Raw genomic sequence first — 20054 nt, 5'->3', positions numbered from 1 at the left:
GAACAAAGGGTTTTCCCCACCCCACCAACCCCCACCCCGAGCTGGGAGGAGTACTGCTTCCACCAGGGCGAAAGGCACTCACTGTGGATTCACTGCCATCTAGAATGCCCGGGAGCAACTGCTGTGCCTTGCACTGCTTTCAGATTTATCAATGTCAAAGAGACTGTACCAACGTAGGTGAGCATCAGAATAACATAGATCAATGAGTAGGCAACGTGAAAACAATACCTAACTTAGGAGGATAAATTCACCTTGGAGAAGATCATTAGAGCATCTATAAGGCAGGTCTCATGGATGCAGAAGTGATGAAAAAATTGAAAGAGAACATCAATAATGAAAGCAATGAGAAATCAGAAGAAGAATGCAAGAAAGATTTTTCTGAACTAACAACACTGATTTTAAATGTTAAACTTTAAATTTCTGCAGAAAAACTAAGAAAACCACTTGCACTGTTGAAAATCAAATTAATGATCTGGAAGAGCAAGGGAATGACATACGTTACTACCCGTAGCAAAGACACAAAGAGAGAGATAATGAGGGAAGAAATTAGAGGCTTGGAGAGCAGTCCCAGCAGCCTAACATGAGAATAACAGGAATTCCAGAAGAGATTTTTATTTACAAAAAAAAAAGGAAAAAAGAAACAGATGAAGGAGTTGTTATAATTAAGTAAATACATTACTAGAATTTTTTTAAAATACTGAATTGAAGCAAGATTTAAGCCTGTAGATTAAAAAGCTCATTAAATCCAGGAAGTGAATCCAGGAAATACTTGAATTTCAAGCATAAACAGAAAATTATACAAGTTTCCAGACAGAAAGAATAAGTTACTTAGAAAGGCAAGAGATTTAGACTAGCTAAGGAATTCTCATCTACAACTCTGGAATGTAGAAGACAGTGGAACAATGTACAGACTATTAAGAAAAATGATCCAAGAATCCTATACCCAGACACAATATTATTCAGCTGTCAAGGAAAAAAGAAAACATTTTCAACATGCAAGGATTGAAAAAGTGAACTTCCCATATATGTTCTCTGAGGATAGTACTTAAAAAAGAACATAACCAAAATATAATTGATTCAGAGCAACTATTTCAATGTAAGTTTAATGTTGGTTGTAAGGACAGAGAAAGTAATCAGTAATGAAAACAAAAAGCTTATAGAACTCTTAAAATAACAAGGGACAAAAACGGAATAAAGAGAAAATTAACAAATCATTGAAACCAAACTAAGGCAACAAAAATAAAGAGGAAATGGAAAATGGGTAACGTACTATAAAAAACAAATTTAAAAAAGGATAGAAGAAATAAAACCAATTATTTCAGTTATTATAACAAGTGTGAATGAGCTGAATTCCACAATTAGTTAAAATAATAATTACATTGAGGTTAAAATTAAAGTACAGCTTGTTTCCAATACAGGTATTTTTTAAATGTGATAAAGTTGTGTGTGTGTTTTTTAAAAAAGATTGAAAAAGAAAATAACAAACACATTTCTTTAAAATAACAATATAAATATCAGACAAAGTAAAGTACAAAATAAAAAATATTAGCTTGACAAAGAGGAACATTCCATAATGATAAAATGTTTAATTCCAAGAAGAATATCACCATTCATTCAATTTTATGGAGGGAACAACATAGTGTCAAATATATAAAAGAGCTCCAAAACAAATAGCACTTAAAAGGAGATACATATTTAAAGATTTTATTGTACTTTCAAAATTTTAACAGGCAAACCAACAGGATAATAAGAAATATCACTGCTAAGGTATTAAGTGACTCAAGTACAGTCAACAAACTCAATTCTATATACTCATATAAGTGGAGAGAGAAAGGGAATGTTTTACAATCCATGCAGAGTTTAGATTGGTAAAGTGGTATTTTAGAGAAAAATTTAGTTTTGAAAGCTTTTATTGAAACAGAAAAATGTCTGAAAATGAATACCCTAAGCAGCCAACTTAGGAAATTATGAGAAGCATTAATAAATTAATCTGAAAGAGATCTAAAAGAAGTAGTAAAGATAAAAGCCGATAAGACATAGAATAACAAGATAAAATTTAGAAAATCAACAGAGCCAAACATGGCTATAAAAACATGTTCTATGAAACAGAAACTTCTGGCATAATTGAGGGGAGGAAAAAAGGAGTGAAGGCAAAAAAAACAAAAACCACCCAAACATCTTGAATGAAAACGGCGGATACAGATACAGATAAAGCAGACATTAATAGAAAAGAAATAAAGATTACACAAACAACATTATGTCCGTGAATTTGAAAATTCAGATGAAATGAAAAATTAACTAGAAAAACAGAACTTATCAAAACTGATTCAAGAAAACAGAGGAAACCTTAATAGATTTATTATCATTAATAAAATTAAGTCAGTAGTAAAAATCATCCCTCAAATAAAACTTCAAGCCCAGATGATTATACTAGAAAGTTCTAACAAATATTCAAGGAACATAGTACTCCAACGTATTTCAAGAGTCTTAAAGAAGAAGGGATGCTTTCAAGTTATTTATAAAGCTAACATAACTATGTTACAAAATCAATCAGACAGTATGAGAAACAAACATCAGAGGGCTACTCTCACATTATGAATGTGGGCAGCAAAAATTCTAAACAAGGTATGACCAAACTTAATATAAAAATGTGGAAAAAGTACATCATGAACTACATTCAAGAATGTTTTAATAATAGAAGATCTATGAGTGCATTTCACCACAATATTTTATGAAAGGAGAGAAAAATGATCCATTTATATTGAAGAATAAAAAGTATCTGATAAAGCTAAATGCTACATCAAGATAGAAACTTTTGTTGAAGTAGAAATTAATAGAGGTTTCTCCTTCAAAACATGATGGAGTAACAGATAATGAATTGTATACCCCTGCCTTACACAACTAGAAAACTAGAAAGAAATACATGAAACCACTGCTTTCAGACCTTGAAAAACAGGCAGTGCAGGACGGATGCCTGAGAGGAGGGAAACCAATGAGGTGAGCCCGGGATCATGCTGGCTTTCTGCCTGGGAGCACATGCCAGGCCACGGAGCAGAAAGAGGGATGCCAAGGAAAACACAGCAGCTTCACCAAGTTGAGGAGGCTGAGATCAGAATTCGGAGAATGTGAGGTGGCTGGGAGCTGTGGTGGCACAGACTTCCAAAGAGGGGGTAGCTATGCAGAACGAGAGCCCCGAAAATCCGCCCAAGGGCCCCACTCCGTCTCTGTTGACTCCCAATAGGATGTGTACACGGATATTCCTTGTCAAGTGCAGAGGGACGGGAGAGCTGTGAGCTGAACAGTTCTCAGAATTCGCACAGAGCTGAGGATCATCGGCGTTACTAAAGTGAGAGTAAAATGTCCTCATGGATCACTCCAGACATTCCGCAGACGTATACCTGAAAAGTGTGACTGAAATGTCCTGGTGTAAAGGCTGTTCTGATCCTGCTCTAACGAAGTTTTTAGAAAAAGACTCTACAGGATAAAACTTAGCCAAAAGTACATTAACACCTACCAGAAAAAATAGCTCCTTAGAGAAAGACCACAAAATCTAGACACCCAACAACATAAAATTGACAGAGGAGTAAACATCCAATCATAAATATTTGAAAAAAAACAACACCCAAATTTTTTCTTAGTTTGGTAAAAGCTATCAACCCACGAAGCCAAAATCAAGGAAACCAAAGCAGGATAAATACGGCGAGAAAGAAAAAAGAAAAGAAAACACAGTGAAAAGAGAAAATCTTAAAAGTAGAGTGTGCATCAGTGGGAAAGCCAGGAGGTACTAAAGGTTCTACCTCCTCACATAAAAGAATGTGATTTTTTTATTGTGTTTCATTCCTCGATGCTCCATCTGGCCTTCTGGGAATGTCAGTATATCAGGCCTGGCCATGACCTCCCACAGCAGGGACCACATCTGCCTTACTCATCATGTCATTCCCCAGCATCAAGCTCTGTACATGTTTGTTGTGTTAATGAATGAGAACCCCAGAATGCCAGTTACAGAAGAAAGCTTTCAGTGTCCTAATCACTTTTTAATTGTTTACATATCTTTAGTTATTATTCTCTGTGGAGGCCCTAGAAACAAAAGTCAGACTCCCGGAGAGTCTCAGGGCAGCAGAACCCTGAGCTCCTTGCACAGACTCTCCACCTCAACAGCACAAAGACAACTTTTTGAAAATGAATTTGCCTACCTCCATACCTCCCCTCCCCTACTTCCCCAGATACAAAAGAATGCCATCTCTCTAACCAGTGGTTCTCAACCTTCTGGCCCTTTAAATACAGTTCCTCATGTTGTGACCCAACCATAAAATTACTTTCGTTGCTACTTCATAATTGTAATGTTGCTACTGTTATGAATTGTAATGTAAATATCTGATATGCAGGATGGTCTTAGGCGACCCCTGTGAAAGGGTCATTTGACCGCCAAAGGGGTCGAGACCCACAGGTTGAGAACCGCTGCTCTAATCCGTTTTCCTTTTTTTTTGAAAAATGCAAACACAAAGAGAGACTTTCCAGGTAAAGATGTCCGATTGACCACACATGTTGACTTCCATTTCCTTTACAGATTCTCCAAAAGTGGCAGCACAAGAATATTTCAGAAAGGCAAAAACCCACAGTGACAAAGAAAATAGGACAGAAGATGAAAGCAACAGAAAGCTAAAGCCAGAAAACACAGATGGATGAGTAGTCACCCACTTAGTAGACTTGGAAAGATAAAACCTAAGTTACGGTGGGGAAAGCCCAGAAACACAATGAATACCCTGTAGAGACCCAGACCAGTTCTGGAAGTGGTGGCACCAGGTATGTCTGAAAGTGGGAGTAAAAGTGGGTCTAAAACAGCAGGTTGGTTGAAAGCCCAGTGGGGTGTAATTAAACCTCCATGTGCCCTCATTATGAGCAATCAGGGTTCAGGGTACTGCCTCTCTCAGACCCTGAAAGAAGCTGAGGTTCATCCTCAGACAGAGTGGAGGACAAGGCCCTGCTATGGGCAGGGGCATCTTTACATGAACAGAGAGAGAAACTGAGGAAGGACCTGCCTTTTCCCAAGTCTCTATAGGATAAGTCAGCCTTAAAGATCTTTACCCCAACTTAACTCCCAGGGCTCCTGGCTGCCAGGTTTATACTGTTTTTTGGGGATTGTGACCTGACAAGAGAAAAGACCTACGGCTAGTTGGGAGAGCAGAAGAACAGAAAGAACAGGATGGCCAGATCAGTCGAATCTGAGGATTTATGTCCTAAAATGGCAGGACAGCCCGGCTAGCCTGGCTCAGTGGTATGAACCAGGAGGTCATAGTTCAATTCCAGGTCAGGGCACATGCCCAGGTTACAGGCTCCATCCCCAATAGGGGGTGTGCAGGAGGCAGTTGATCAATGATTCCCTCTCATCATTGATGTTTCTATCTCTCTTCTTCCTCTCTGAATCTATATATATATATATATGTATGTATTTTTTTATGGCAGGATATAAGCAAAGCTCATTTGTTACCATCAATAGTGGCAACTGCTATCATTATCTTAAGAACCACATTAATTCAGAAAATATTTACTGTGAGCTCACTATGTCAGAGTATCTCCAGGCAAGTCGGAGCTTCCAAACTTGGGGAGAAACACAGGGAAAGGGTCACTAAGATCCCAGCCACACTCCTGAGACCACGAACAACCTTAGCAGAAATAAGAACTTCTGACTTGCCTGCTTTTATGCAGAACAAGGTGCACATCAAAAACATAGGCCTGCTGAGTTCCAGAGGCCTGATCATTATCACGTATTCCTCCAACAAGATTTTCTAAACAATAACTCAGTCAGGGCTGCTGCATTCTTTCTGTGCAGCTCATTGCCTTGACACTGCCCGGCCCCCACTTTCAAGGAAAACCTTTTGTTCTCCCGCTTGGAGAAGGCAGAACTGGAGAGTCTCAATCGAGCAAGCTAGTGAATAACAGAATAATTAGAGCTGAGAGCGGGGATAAATTACCAAGATATTTCTGGCTGCAGCCTTCAGTGTATCCCAGGCCTAGGATAGCTCTGTTTTTCCAAGTCATGAAACAGACTGAATTACCAGCACTGAAGACACAGCTTCTGGGGAGATAGGACTTGGACTGGGTGGCTAATTGTATAAACAAAGAGACCAAGAAGGTCTTATTTCTGAAGAACTACCCCTGCACCAATCAGAGTTGCTTCTGTAAAAAGGCTGTCAGATTTTGGGCTTGTTACTATTGACTCTGTACTTCATCAAGACTTGCTGACAGGTCCGTGACAGAGCGGAATAATGTATGCAATGATGCAACGCAGGGCAATATTAAACTGCCTTTTCAGTTAGACTTGCCGATAACATGGTTCGAATGCGGCCGTGACAATATGGGGAGCATGAAAGAACTGAATAAATAATCAAGTTCACGAAGTTTTCCCAGGCCCCCAAGAGAAAGAGATCTAAGAATCAGAAAACAAAAGATCCTAAAGTCGCTGCCAATACATTCCAACATCTTGGTAAAACCCCTCTACTCATGAATTAGGATTTATGTCCTGAAAAATAAAGATGATAATTCTAGGCAATCTGAGACAAGGAGGGTGGGGGGTGAGAGGGGCAGAGAACAAAGGAAAAGGGGATGAAACTAGGGCTAGCTTACTGAGCCCCTGTAATACACCAGGCAGTATGCTTAGTACTTTTATGGAGGTTACTGTGACCGTTCCCACAACTAGTAAGGATGCTCTCAGGATCCCCATTGGGTGAGAAGAACATTGAGGCTCAAAAAGGCTGGGTAACTCACTGGAGGTCATACCATTAGGAAGGAATAAGGCAGAAGTTCTAACCCTGATCTGGGCAATTAAAAGTCTACACTTGTTAACTACGTGCTTATTGAAGCCCATTCATAAAAAGACATTAACAAACCACTGTGAAGGCCAATTAGTGCATGTGACAGAGTGTAATACATTTGAGATATTTGGTTTCTCTGTGTTTATCTTTTCTGTTATCTTAATATTTATTAATTTTCTCAATAAAGGGAAAATGAGAAGAAAAAGAAAAGCAGATGAAGAGCTCAAAAAACACAGAGCCCTGGAGAACCAACAAGTAGCTGGGTTTTCCGTGAGGATGTTCAGGAGATGCAAATCATGTGGCCAGGACACAGGGACAACGATGAGATGCTCCCTCAAGGTGTGAAGATTAAGATTGCTTCGGAGAGTTCAGCTGTAAAGCCAACCCATAATGAGTAAGAGTAGAAATGTGAAAAATTATCATAAACAGACAAAATGGGTACCTGGACATTCAGAGTTCACAGTAACCAAATTGAAGGCATTGAGAAGTTTGCAAAAGAAAAATTATGTCAGGGAGATAGATGGTCTGTCACGTAGGAGCTGAAGAAGAGGCAGGAGCAGCGGAGGCAGAAGCAGAAGCAAGTGTCAGTGGGAGGGAAGAATTCTCCAGGTGGGAAGGAACACATGTGCCAAGGGCTGGAAGCCGGAGACTGTGTGGAGCAGGCACATCGCAGTGAGCGCCTCTCCCTGCAATGGCTAAATGAGGAAAAGAACCATTCCCTCCCTCCCTCCCTCCATCACTCAGTCACTCAACAAACATTTAATAAGCTCTTATTTTGTATCGCACACAGATATTGTCTGTTCCTTTGTGGAGTTTAAAGTCCAGTAGAAGAGAGAAATTCATAAAGGGCTCACTCAAATTTCTAATAAATACTAGAAATATATAATAAGGAACCATTATATATTAAATATAATAAGGAACTATTACAGTTACTGAATGACATGAAAAAGACAATTTATATACATTACCTTAGATCCTTCCACTAAGGCAGCGGTTCTCAACTTGTGGGTCGTAACCCCTTAAAATACATCCTGCATATCAGATATTTACATTATGATTCATAACAGTAGCAACATTACAGTTATGAAGTAGCAACGAAAATAATTTTATGGTTGGGGGTCACCACAACATGAGGAACTGTATTAAAGGGTTGCGGCATTAGGAAGGTTGAGAACCACTGAGGGTCAAGGGTTCCCACTGAGCATCTGTCCACTCCTTCAGTTTTCAACAGTAGTCTGTGGCCACGGGCCATTACAATGGGGCTGTCTTTTGATGGTTACATCCTCCGACCTTGCCCCACCCCCAGCCTCTCCTCTAGTTTGCCTCTGCCTTTGCTCTAGATTCTTTTCTATTCCAGTAATGGAGGGTTTCTGACTCAATGATTTCAGGCTTATTCTGATTTCTTAGGCATGAGGCTTAATCTCAGCCTTGTGGCTCTAGCCATCTGAAAACTACCCAGGGGTACACCCTCAGGTCCTTCTAAACCCCTTGGCTGCAGGGTCTCACACCCTGCTGCTGACTTCCTCTGCAAGGTCTACCCTATGATGTAGATGAGGTTACTGAAACCAAGACCTATTCCCGGTCACATAGCTAGGACCCAGGCTAATGCAGAAGAGATGGAGGACATAGGCATCTATCCCAGTGTAACTCAGAAAGGAGAACATTCCCACACATTCTATAAACTCCAATATTAAAATATCTCTTCCATTTTGGCCCACCCTGTTAGAAGATAACACATTGTATATATCAACAGGGACAGACAGTGGTATCTACTCAATCCTTATCTTCCAACATTCTTCAGTCTTAATGAAATCCAAAACTTGCCATTTGTTAAGTTGTGCACTGGTCTGATCCAAAGTTATCTAAAGTGTACATATCAGTAAGCCTGGGATCCAATGCTACAGACAAGAAATACATGAGAAGGAATAAAGGTATTCTAAAGCACCTCGTGGTGGTGGTGGGGGCGGGGGCAGGAAAATAGATTTATATTAATACATGGTCATTCATAGCTGCTCTGCAGTGAAGAGATAATGTTAGATTCCTGGCGGAGGATGAGAAAGGGGGCAGATTCAAATAGCTCCTGCCAACTGGCTCAGGGCATTCCAATTCTGCTTGGCTATTAGGCCACTTTATAATTAATATCTGGCTTCCGGTGCATCCAAAAAACATCATCTTAACATGAGAACACTCTTCAATATAAATACATTTTAAAAACTAATCTCTTAGATTTTTTAGGCTTTAAAAAAAAAATCCTCACTCTAGAACATGCTTTTACTGATTTTAGAGAGAGAGGAAGGGAGAGGGAGAGGGTGAGGAAGAGTGAGAGAGAGAGAGAAACATCTATATGTGAGAGTGAAACAGATTGGTTGCCTCTCACACACCCTCTGACCGGAGATTGAACTTGCAACCATTGGGTGTACTTATGGAACAAAGCTCCAACCAACTAAGCCACACTGCCCAGGGCGAAAATTAACCTGTTCTTGATAAGCTAGGATTATCTTTACAAATTCTCTTAATAATAACAATTGCATTATGCTATCGTTTAGCACAATACCTAGCATACTGTAGGCATTCAACAAATATTCTCTACCTTTATCTTAAATGAGATGCTGACAACTATAAAAGGTGTTGAAATACATAATGATCCCTCACACTAAACACCCCAAACTGCTATGCTTGATGTTGCCCAGTGACACCATATGCAGGCAAGTAATACTTATAACCCGTGAGGATATTTAGCAGGTCTTATGGTTCTAGTTCTCTTATTCTACCAATTTGGGTTGGGTCTCTAGAAATGCTGCCATTGCTCTCCCATGGTGCAAAATGTAAAAGCACTTAGAATTCTTTCACTTACCCTGTTCTCCCTCTGGCAGGACTCACTGTGCTCCAGGTGACCGAGGGTAACATTATGACGGTGGCCATAAGGATATGAGGAGGTCACCATGGTGATATTAGTGGCCTTCTCAGTTATGATGTTGGTTCTCCCAGCACCCACAGAGCTTACTTAGCTCTCAGAGCTGAGAATTTTAACACAGAGAAGCATCTCTCTGGCACAAAGGGGAGAAAGCCAGATTAAGACTTTCCAAACAAGGCAAAGAGGAGAAAACATTGAAAACATTTTTTAAAAATGAGTTGGTGAACCGCAAGCAGAGGCTTGAAGTCTTCATAACTTTCAAAATATATTTTCTCTTAAAAAAGGAAGGCAAGAAAAGGAAGAAGAAATGGAAATAGAAACAAACAGAAAAATGGCCTCAAAACTAGGTTCTCAAGGGATGAATAGGCAGAGCACAGAGGATTTTTAGGGAAGTGAATCTACTCTGCACCATACTATAATGGTGGACACATGCCATACATGTGCCCAAACCCATAGAATTCACAACAACGATAATGAACCATAATATGCATCATGGACTTTGGGTGACGGTGATGTGTCAGTGCAGGTTCATCAATTTCAACAAATTGCACTACGCTGGTGGGGGAGGTTGATAATGGGGAAGGCTATGCATGTGTGAGAGGAGGACATATACAGCCAATCTCTGTATCTTGCCCTCACTTTTGCTATGAACCTAAAACTACTCTAAAAATACAGTCTATTGAAAGCTACAATAACAATCAATCTTAGTTCTCAATGCTTTTCAGGAATTAAGATCCAGAAACTAACTGGCAGAAATAGCGTGTCAGCTCTTCTGAAGGAAGATATAGTCAGACTTGCTATTAATGTCAAGAACACAACAATTTTTTATATAAGTTCTGTTGATGGTACCAATGTAGATTTTCTGTTTTTCTTATTATATTATAGCTATGCAAGATGTCAATACTAAGGAGAGTAAAGGGTCCAAGGACATAGCTGTCATTTCTTTGGAACTTCCTGTGAATATATATTTCAAAATTAAAAGGTTTTAAAGTTAAAAGAAAAAAAGAACGTAGCAATTTTGAGATTTAAGCCATTCATAGTAAATATCATCTCTCTGGTCTCAAGAAATTACCAATCTTTCCCTGGCTAGGTGGCTCAGTTGGTTGGAGTGTCATACATTCACCAAAAGGTTGAGGGTTCTATTCCTGATTAAGGAACATACCTAGGTTGTGGTTTTGATCCCTGGTCAGCATGTAAACCTCTCTCCTTCTCTCCCTCTCTCCCTTCCTCTCTATACATATCTTCGGGTGAGGATTTAAAAGAGAAAAGCCTGGCCTGTGTGGCTCTGTGGTTGGTCATCGTCCCATGCACCAGGAGGTCACTGGTTCAATTCAGGTCAGGGCACATGTGTGGGTTTTAGGCTCAATCCCCAGTATGGGGACATGCAGGAGGCAGCCAATCAATGATTCTCTCTCATCATTGATGCTTCTATCTCTCTCTCCCACTCCTTTCCTCTCTCTGAAATAAATAAAAACTTAAAAAAAGAAGAATAAATTATTAGTCTATCAGGCGAGCAGAGTATCCTAAGACTACCTAGCAATATGGGTAGAGTCAGCATTTGACCCTAAACAGCTTCAGAGCCTATGTCCTTAACTACTATAAACATAGGAACATACCTTCTGCCTGACGGGGGTGGGGAGGATTTCACTGGTGAAATGTAAGATATTTAAGAGGAACAAGAGAGGAAGAGGTCAACTTTCCCTGGGAACATTAAGGAAGCTTCCCTTAGAGGAGTAGTTTGAGCTTTGAGTCCCGACATGTGAGCCCGAGTTCATCAGGTGGAGGGACGTTGTGTAGATGTTTCAGGCAGTCTATGCACCAAGGCATCAGTTCTAGCGTGATCCTGCCTCAGGTGGGAGATGGACTAGTTGGCCTCCCAAGGACTTGTACCATCTTTTGATTTCACATCTGCTATGAGGCAGGCATTGCTGAACATTTGCAGAGTAAAGGCTTTAGCTCAGACATGGTGATGCCACCATTCATCAGCGAGACAACCTCCCTGCACTTCTTCTTCTTTTCTTTTTGTCTGTTAAGGAGGGTAACAGTAGTACTTATCTCCTACGTTCAGTGAGTTCATTCACATAAAGCATGGAGCACACTGCTTGGTACACAGCACATGCCCAATAGAAGATAACTATTCTTGTTCTCATTTTCACCACCAACATCATCATCATCACCATCCCATATCTACCTCTAGTAATGAAAATACTGATGACAAAAGAATTACTCAAAGAAAACTTGCTTTGAGACAGTGCTTGCTAAGGACACTCCAGAGAAATCAGGTGGCTTTCAGCTCTAACTGGATGACGATTATTTGAACTAAATGAAAAAATGATAGAAGCAATCAGCCCAGCCTTGCTCAACTCAACATAAAATTAAGTTGAAAGCCAAATTCTAAGTTCATATCTGGAACTTGCTCACCAATCCTGGGCCCAAATGGTGCCCCCTCTGCAAACTTAGGGCCAAAACCACTCAGAATTCTCCATCCATTCATGGAGGAACTCATTAATACCCACACTTATTCTGCCAGTGCTGAGCAAGGCACCACAGAGAGATAGAGGTGAGCACTATGTGCCCTCCCTTAAGTAAAGCCAGCCTCTTCGATCTCAACAAAAGAACAACACTGAAGAATAACATTTCTGAGAATTTCAAATTCATGAGGACGGTTGTGCCTAATTTATGGTCTTATTTAAATAAAAGCACACAAGTTTCCTTTTTAAATTTCAATTTAATAAAATATATTGAGTGGCTATGAAGTGAAAATTCTGTACAAGGTGTCAGGAGCATGGAAATAAAACATGAGTCCCAGTCCTCTCAGTCCACTGGAGGAAAGAAAATGACTCCATCAATAACTGTGATATGAGACCTAATAAGCAGCGTTCGAAAAATACAAACTATGGAGTAACAAAGAATAGAAAGGCAATATGTAGTTGAGCTGTCAAGGGCTAGCAAAAACTTTGAGGAAGTAGATTATAAGGTAGGTCTTAAAAATTCTAAGATGCTAAATGTGACAAACATAAACAAAGACACAGAGTATGAATATTTGAATCATGCCTGGGAACAGGGAATGGCCTCATGTAATCTTAGCAAAGGCAGGTGTTTGGAGGTAATAAGAACAAAAACTTGAAAGTTGGCTGGGGTTAGGTAAGTGACCCAGTATGTAAATCACTAAATGTGAATCAAAAGATATTTATTATTCTGGAGCCAAAAGTAAATTCATTTCCTAATAATTCCCCCCCCCCAACAGGAATAAGTCAGACCAAATTGATTATGGCATTACTTTCTAACAGAATTCCTAATACTGTCTTAAAAAGTGACAATCTAGTCCATTAACTGATAGCTGCCAACCACATGCAAAACCTTTGGCTTCGCATCCACAGAAATGCGTTCAGAGTGGATCTGACTAGAAGAACAGCTAATGGAATGGACTTGGCACTTCAGGAAGGGTTTTAAACAGTTGTCACAATAGGTATCTGACTGTGAAAAATCTTTCCAAACCAGAAGAGGAGAAAACACCAACGTCAGCCATTAAAAAAAAATCTATGATATGCCTGAACCTTAGAGCTAGCTACTTCTGCAGAATTCGTAAAGCATTCTGGGTTATAAATAAAATGAAGGAAGAAGTGCATAAGTTTCCAACTGATACTTACCCCTCAAGCAAACAAAGAGGATGCTTGAAGATACTGTGTAGTATTACAGAAAGGGCCAAGGCTTTGGAAACAGGCAGGCCTGGATTTAAATCCCAGCTTTGTACTTGCTCTAGAGTAGGCTTGGGAAACTCTCTGATCCTCCCCATTTTCTCACATTTAGGAGGGGGTAGTGACATCGAATTTAAAACCTTGTTGTAAGGAACAGATATACTGCGAAGGACCTCCTGGCACAGCAACAGACCCACGCAGCCCTCAGTGAACAATACCTATTGTTAGCAGCACTCATATTTCTTCAACTTGCCACATTTAAACACACACACACACACACACACACACACACTTCAAACTTCCCCTGAAATCTGCCCATCAGACCCTATAGCAGACCCTATAGGAAATCTCCATATTAAATAGTCTGTTCTGGAACCCCAAGATCTCTCCCAGACTGGTGCAAAGACCATGTGTTATATCATGACACAATTCTCTTGTCAGCCTATAAACTGGCTCCGATTCCCTCCAAACAGTCAGAGCTAGTTCCCTCAAGCCTAATTCCACACGAGATTGAGAACGGGTCTGAAATATTCATGTTTTCCGTGACATTTATGCAGAAACTCCAAACCAGAACATTTTAAATTACATGTTTCCCTTCATGACGGTCCATTCATGCCATCACTGCCAGAGGCACATGTGCACATGGACATCATCGCCAGAGCAAGCCACATATTGATACATGGTTAGTGTGTCCACTAGGCACATGTTTATGACATCAGTGTTAACATATATGAAGTATTTTTCTAACGTTTCCCCCAAAGCAGTCACTAGACCCACCGCTCAGGAAGCGGAATGTAAGGCAAATCTGTTCTCAGCCACTGCATGTAATGGGCACATGAAAGGTCATTACTCTCTTCCCTTTCCTGTTGTATTAATCTTTGAATTTTTCCAAAATAAAAAGTAAAACCAAATACAAGAGGATTTAATGACATGGAAGCCACTAAGAGGTTGACTTAAGTGACCGTCAATCTGAATGCCCATTTTGTGCCAGTCACTGAAGGAAATACAGATATGCTCTCTACCCTCCTGAACATAGGAGAGAGGAAGAGAGGCCAGTGATTAATCTTTAAGTACATAGATTCAATTGTCTTAAGTGGAAAAAGTGCAGGGTACCGTGAAATCATATAGCAAGAGGGACTGAATGAACTCTGAGGGTCTGGGACAGACTGCTTGGGGACGTGACATCTAAGTGAAACCTACAGAATAAACAAGCACTGTCCAGTGAAGAGGGAAGAAGGGAGAGGGCAGTGATCCAGCCAGGAGGACAGCCATGGAGACCAAAGGAAAAAATGGAGGCAGCTCTGACCCAGCAGCCTGTTATGCATTGTTGATACATCTGATTTTTGCCTCCCAACAGTCCTGGTTAGAAGACGTGGAATTAAACTAAGTCACTGAGTCAAAGTTGCACAACCAAAGTTATTCACTAATATTAGCAACTGTGATTTTCCTTCCAGATCCTCTTCAACAAATGTCAGTTGCATAACTTTTTGTAAGTCCTTATAAATGTGTAGACAATGAGATGTGTACACACAAGGTAGTTGTGTCAGTGAGAATAGAAACAAAGGTCTCAAATACTTTTATTTGCTAAAAAGCAAGGGTTTGCATGGCTTCCTTAGGTTTTAAGAAGGTGCAGAAGATATGAAGATGAGCTTAGTCAGCTATCTCTAGATCTTGCCATGACTGAGAAAGGGCCAGTCTAGATTGGTGCAGACTGTGCCCTTAGTTAGTGTCTGGCCTATAGAGACAGCTCTACTACAGGATGGGTAGCGTTATTGTTGTTATTAGGGCAAGAGTGGGTTCATCTCTGCCGCCAAACTTTTTTCCCTTCTTGGTTGAATCTCTGGAGCTGTCTCCCAACCACCAATCCAGAAAAACACCAATCTGGTGGTCATGGCAGATATTTCGCACATAATAGAAATTAAAACACAGGGCTCTTTAGGAAACAACAGAATTATGACCCTGCCCCCCAGTCCCCACTCTGCACCCAAGAGCCATGAAGAAGAGAAGCTATCAAGGAAGGGCATCACAGGACCTGACTGAGACTAGGCATGGAGATGAGGGAGCGCAATGCATCCAGGAGGACATCCTGGGCTCTGGATACTACTTCAAAGTGAGAAACCAATGTCCGAAGTTCCCCATGTGGCCTCTTCAGCTCTAATTAACAAGGGGTCAGGGAAATGAGAGTCTGTGGTGTAGTATCATGAGATAGTTTGGACAGAACTTGTAAACACTCACCTCCTGTCCAGTTTCTCTTGACCTTTCTCCAAGGCCAGTGGCTTTCGGCAGTGGTAAACAAAGATCACCCTGAGTGCTAATTTTAGTCCCAGTTATAAAAGTAAACGCCAGAATTCTTCCCTTTCCTGGGCTGTGATAAGACAAACTCATGGCTCCTCACCCTTGTCGTTCGATTTCTCTCAGTTACCAGATAAGGGCAGACATCTACCAAGAGCAAGTACCTGCCTGTGGGGGGAAATCTTATCCTGGTGAGATGCCCAGAGAGGGGAGGTAGGATAAAAGCAGACTCAGGAGCTCTTCATTCATCCAGTAACTTACTCATGTCCTCGACACAGGTTTATTTAGCCCCTGATAACTAACAGGCCCAACAGTAGACCCCAGGTATGCAGAGATGAGTAAGACGGACAGGCTGCCATTCTTGGGGCAGGAGCAGAAGAGCCAGAAATCAGAGGGTAGATCATGAAAATAACTGGAATGGCAATTGTGATAAATGCAATGAAGATCGCCTGCGGAGGATCTGCCTAGTGCAAAGGCTTGGGAAAGGTTCCTGGGGAAGGAGTGTTTAAGTTGAAACTTGAGGGGAAATGAGGGCTGTGGGAAGAGAACATGAGGAAGGGCTGAGTGAGATAGGACAGCCTGCCTGAGGGATGGTGGAGTCAGTGTGGCTAAGCCTGCAGGGGAGGGTGTGCAGAGAACTGTGGGAGGTGAGGCCAGAGGAGCCACAGGGGCCAGACATCAAGGTCTGCAGCCCATGTCAAGTGCTGGGGTCTCTGAGAGCCAGCAGGTAAGCAGTGGTGACAGGTTTCAAGTGAGGTGCTGTCATGATCAGTTCAAATCCTGACTGTGCGCCTTGTTCCCTATGTGGTGTTAGGTGAGTCATAATCACTCTGACTGAACCTACCTGGTAAAGTACTCTCCTCCCGTGTGATATCTCATTTAGTTAACAAACATCATCATCCTTGGGAAACCCAGCGGCCTGACCAATCCCGAGGATGGCCTTTCTCAATGTGAGCACTACTCGAGGCTCCTGGGCTATCATCTAATTTAAATCAGTGGTTCTTAACCAGGGGGATCTGCCTCCCAGGGGAAAGCTGGCAATGTCTGGAGACATCTGTGGTCTTCCTGAGGGCGTTGGGGGTTAGAAGGGTGTGCCACTGGCATCCAGGGTGTAGGTGCCAAAGTTGGTGCTAATCATTCTATAATGCCCAACAGGACAGCTCCACACAAGGAATTATCTGGCCCCAAATGTCAAGAATACCAAGGCTTAGAAACCCGGATTTAGAAGTCTAAAATATGTACTGGCTACCGACTCTATGCCTGGTCAAAAAACACAAAGGTGAACTAGATAAGTCCTTCAACTCAGGAGTTCAGAATCTAGTGGGAAAGACAATCATGTAAAGAAACAATTGTCACGCAGTGTGACTGGACTGAAAGGCTGCCACAGCCTAGTGGTGGGCTCGGAAGCAAGACAGCTCTGGTTCCACCCTGGCTTTGCCATTATGTATTAGTTGTGTGACCTTGGTCAGGACTCTTAACCTTTCACCCTCTTCAGAAACTGTGAATGGAAATTATGATCCTACTTCCACTCTGACTGCTGGTCCTACTCTTCCTATTCCTATTACAACTTTTGCTAGAGATCTACCACCACTGCCACCGTTACTGCTGCTGCTGCACAGATAGAAGACCAGACAGCGGGAGGTATAACGGACTGGAAGGAGAGACATGTTAGCCCTTAGAATGTGCCCCTAAGGAGAGGAGTGTTTCTCCTTCATCCACACTCCACCCTGCTGCCCCGAAGGAGCTTGTGGCTGAAAGCCGGCTTGGCCCATGGAGACGAGGGCATCACATTAAGCATGGTTCAACACGAAAGTCACCTGGGTTCCTGGTGCATCTCATGCAAAGCATCGATCCCTGGACTAACATGGGAGAAAGACAGAAGCAATCTCATTTAAACACAGGTAATGCTATTGCCTAGTAATACAGAAGTGCAGAGGTTCACTGGGTAGCCAGTTAAAGGCTTTCCTAGCAAAGGAAATGATATATGCAAGAATACAAATAGTTGAGAAAGAGTAAAGTTGAAAGAGAAAGATAAATATCACATGATCTCACCATTTATGGAATATAATGAACAATATAAATTGATGAACAAAAACAGATCCAGAGACAGAGAAGCATCGATCAGACTGTCAAACCTCAGAGGGAAGGTAGGGGAGGGTGGGAGAGATCAACCAAAGGACTGGTATGCATGCATATAAGCCTAACCAATGGACACAGACAACAGGGGGGTGAAAGCATAAGTGGGGGGGGGGGGTTGGGAGGTAATGGGGGAATGAGGACACATATATAATAATAAAAGATATATATATATAAAGAGAGAGAATAAAGGGAGTTATGCTTTTCGATCTCTCGTCACATTTATATACTCACTAATAAAGAGAACCATGGTAATTAGCGTACGACCGCTTACCTTTTCATGGGCTAATTCAGTGAGTATATGCAAAATTAACTGTCAGCCAAGATGGCGGCCGGCAGCCAGGCACTGAAGCGAGCATGAGGCTTGCTTGCTGCGGACTCCCAACGTTCCCCGCCTCACTTGCCGGCCTCTCAGCTGCAACTCTAAGCAACTATGTACTATGTTGCAAATAAGAAGCTAAACAAAACACCAGAAACCAGCTGGACTGAAAGCCAGTGGACTGAAACTTTGTATCGATGTTTTCAGCAGCGAGGCCTCAGAGCTAAAGCTGGCCCAGAATAAAAAATAAAAAAAAAGAAAGAAAACAAGGAGCGGTTGGAAGCTTCAGTCACTCGCTTCCGGAAAACAGCTCTTAGCCCCTCACCCAGACTGGCCAGGCACCCCAGTGGGGACCCCCACCCTGATCCAGGACACCCTTCAGAGCAAACCAGCCGGCCCCCACCCATGCACCAGGCCTCTATCCTATATAGTAAAAGGGTAATATGCCTCCCAGCACCGGGATCAGCGGAGCAGCGAGCCTCCCGGCACCAGGATCAGGGTGACAGGGGGCAGCGCCCAAACCCCCTGATTGCCCTGCGGCTCTGTGTGTGACAGGGGGCGGGGCCACAACCTCCCTATCCGCCCTGCTCTGTTCATGACAGGGGAAGGCGCCCCAACCCCCTGATCAGCCCTGCTCTGTGCCTGATAGGGGGGAGCTCCCCAATCCCCTGATTGCCCTGTGGCTCTGTGTTTGACAGGGTGCAGCACACCAACCCCCAGACTGCGAGAGGGCACAGGCCGGGCTGGGGGACCCCCCTCCCCCCGCCCCCCGAGTGCACAAATTTTTGTGCACCGGGCCTCTAGTATATATATATAAAGAGAGAGAATAAAGGGAGTTATGCTTTTCGATCTCTTCTACCCAGGATGGGGGGGTGGGCAGAAGGAGTGTCAGGGACTAGTTCGATCACAGTGGGCCTTATATGCCTTCAAGGGAGTTAATACTTGAATCCTGTAGGCATGGGATGGTACTGAAGGTTTCAAATAGACAAGCAATATCAGATCCACACTTACAGATAAGACTAAATGAAGCCTGGCCTGGTGAGGGTCGGGAGTGAGGAGTAGTGGGTGAGGTGGCATAGAAGCTGGGGAAAGTCAGAAGGATGACTGGAGCCAAGGAGCCCAGTTAGGAAGGAATGGATCCCAGGGACATGGGAAAGGCACTAGCATAGTGTCTACTCATCATTTCGACAATGGCAATGAATGTGGAAGGTGTGATATCAAGGTTTTTGGTTTGGATAACTTATGACAGCACCTTCACTATGATAGGAAACACTAGACCAGTGGTTCTCAACCTTCCTAAGCTGCGACCCTTTAATACAGTTCCTCATGTTGTGGTGACCCCCAATTTCATTGTTACAAATTGAACATAATTAAAGCATGGTGATTAATCACAAAAACAATATGTAAGCCGAAACCGGTTTGGCTCAGTGGATGGAGCGTCGGCCTGCAGACTGAGGGGTCCCGGGTTCGATTCCGGTCAGGGGCATGTAACTGGGTTGCAGGCACATCCCCAGTGGGAGATGTGCAGGAGGCAGCTGGTCGATGTTTCTCTCTCATCGATGTTTCTAACTCTCTATCTCTCTCTCCCTTCCTCTATGTAAAAAATCAATAAAATATATTTAAAAAAAAAACAATATGTAATTATATATGTGTTTTCGGATGGTCTTAGGCCCATGGTCGGCAAACCGCAGCTCTTTGGCCCCTTGAGTGTGGCTCTTCCACAAAATACCGCGCACGTACAGCGCGATTGAAACTTCGTGGCCCATGCACAGAAGTCGGTATTTTGTGGAAGAGCCGGTATTTTGTGGAAGAGCCACACTCAAGGGGCCAAAGAGCCGCATGTGGCTCGCGAGCCGCGGGTTGCTAAGCCGCAGTTTGCCGAC

The 20054-nt window shown here is 42.3% G+C and overlaps 1 protein-coding gene across 10 annotated transcripts in view; it reads right to left on the bottom strand.

Moving 5' to 3' along the window:
• The window catches only part of FGGY (FGGY carbohydrate kinase domain containing), a 402394-nt gene that overhangs the window by 247532 nt on the left and 134808 nt on the right, over positions 1–20054 (bottom strand). Inside the window, exon 1 of one of the 10 annotated variants that reach the window (XM_023759982.1) lies at positions 9667–9769. The exons of the other annotated variants lie outside the window; for them this stretch is intronic. Coding sequence (XP_023615750.1) covers positions 9667–9734 — 68 coding nt within the window. The 5' untranslated portion in view covers positions 9735–9769. Of the gene's footprint in view, positions 1–9666; positions 9770–20054 lie in introns of those variants that run through there. 10 annotated transcript variants of the gene reach the window in all.

Source organism: Myotis lucifugus, unplaced genomic scaffold (assembly GCF_000147115.1).
Source record: "Myotis lucifugus unplaced genomic scaffold, Myoluc2.0 scaffold_168, whole genome shotgun sequence".
NCBI lineage: Eukaryota > Metazoa > Chordata > Mammalia > Chiroptera > Vespertilionidae > Myotis > Myotis lucifugus.
This window is presented reverse-complemented; position numbering and strand designations above follow the sequence as displayed.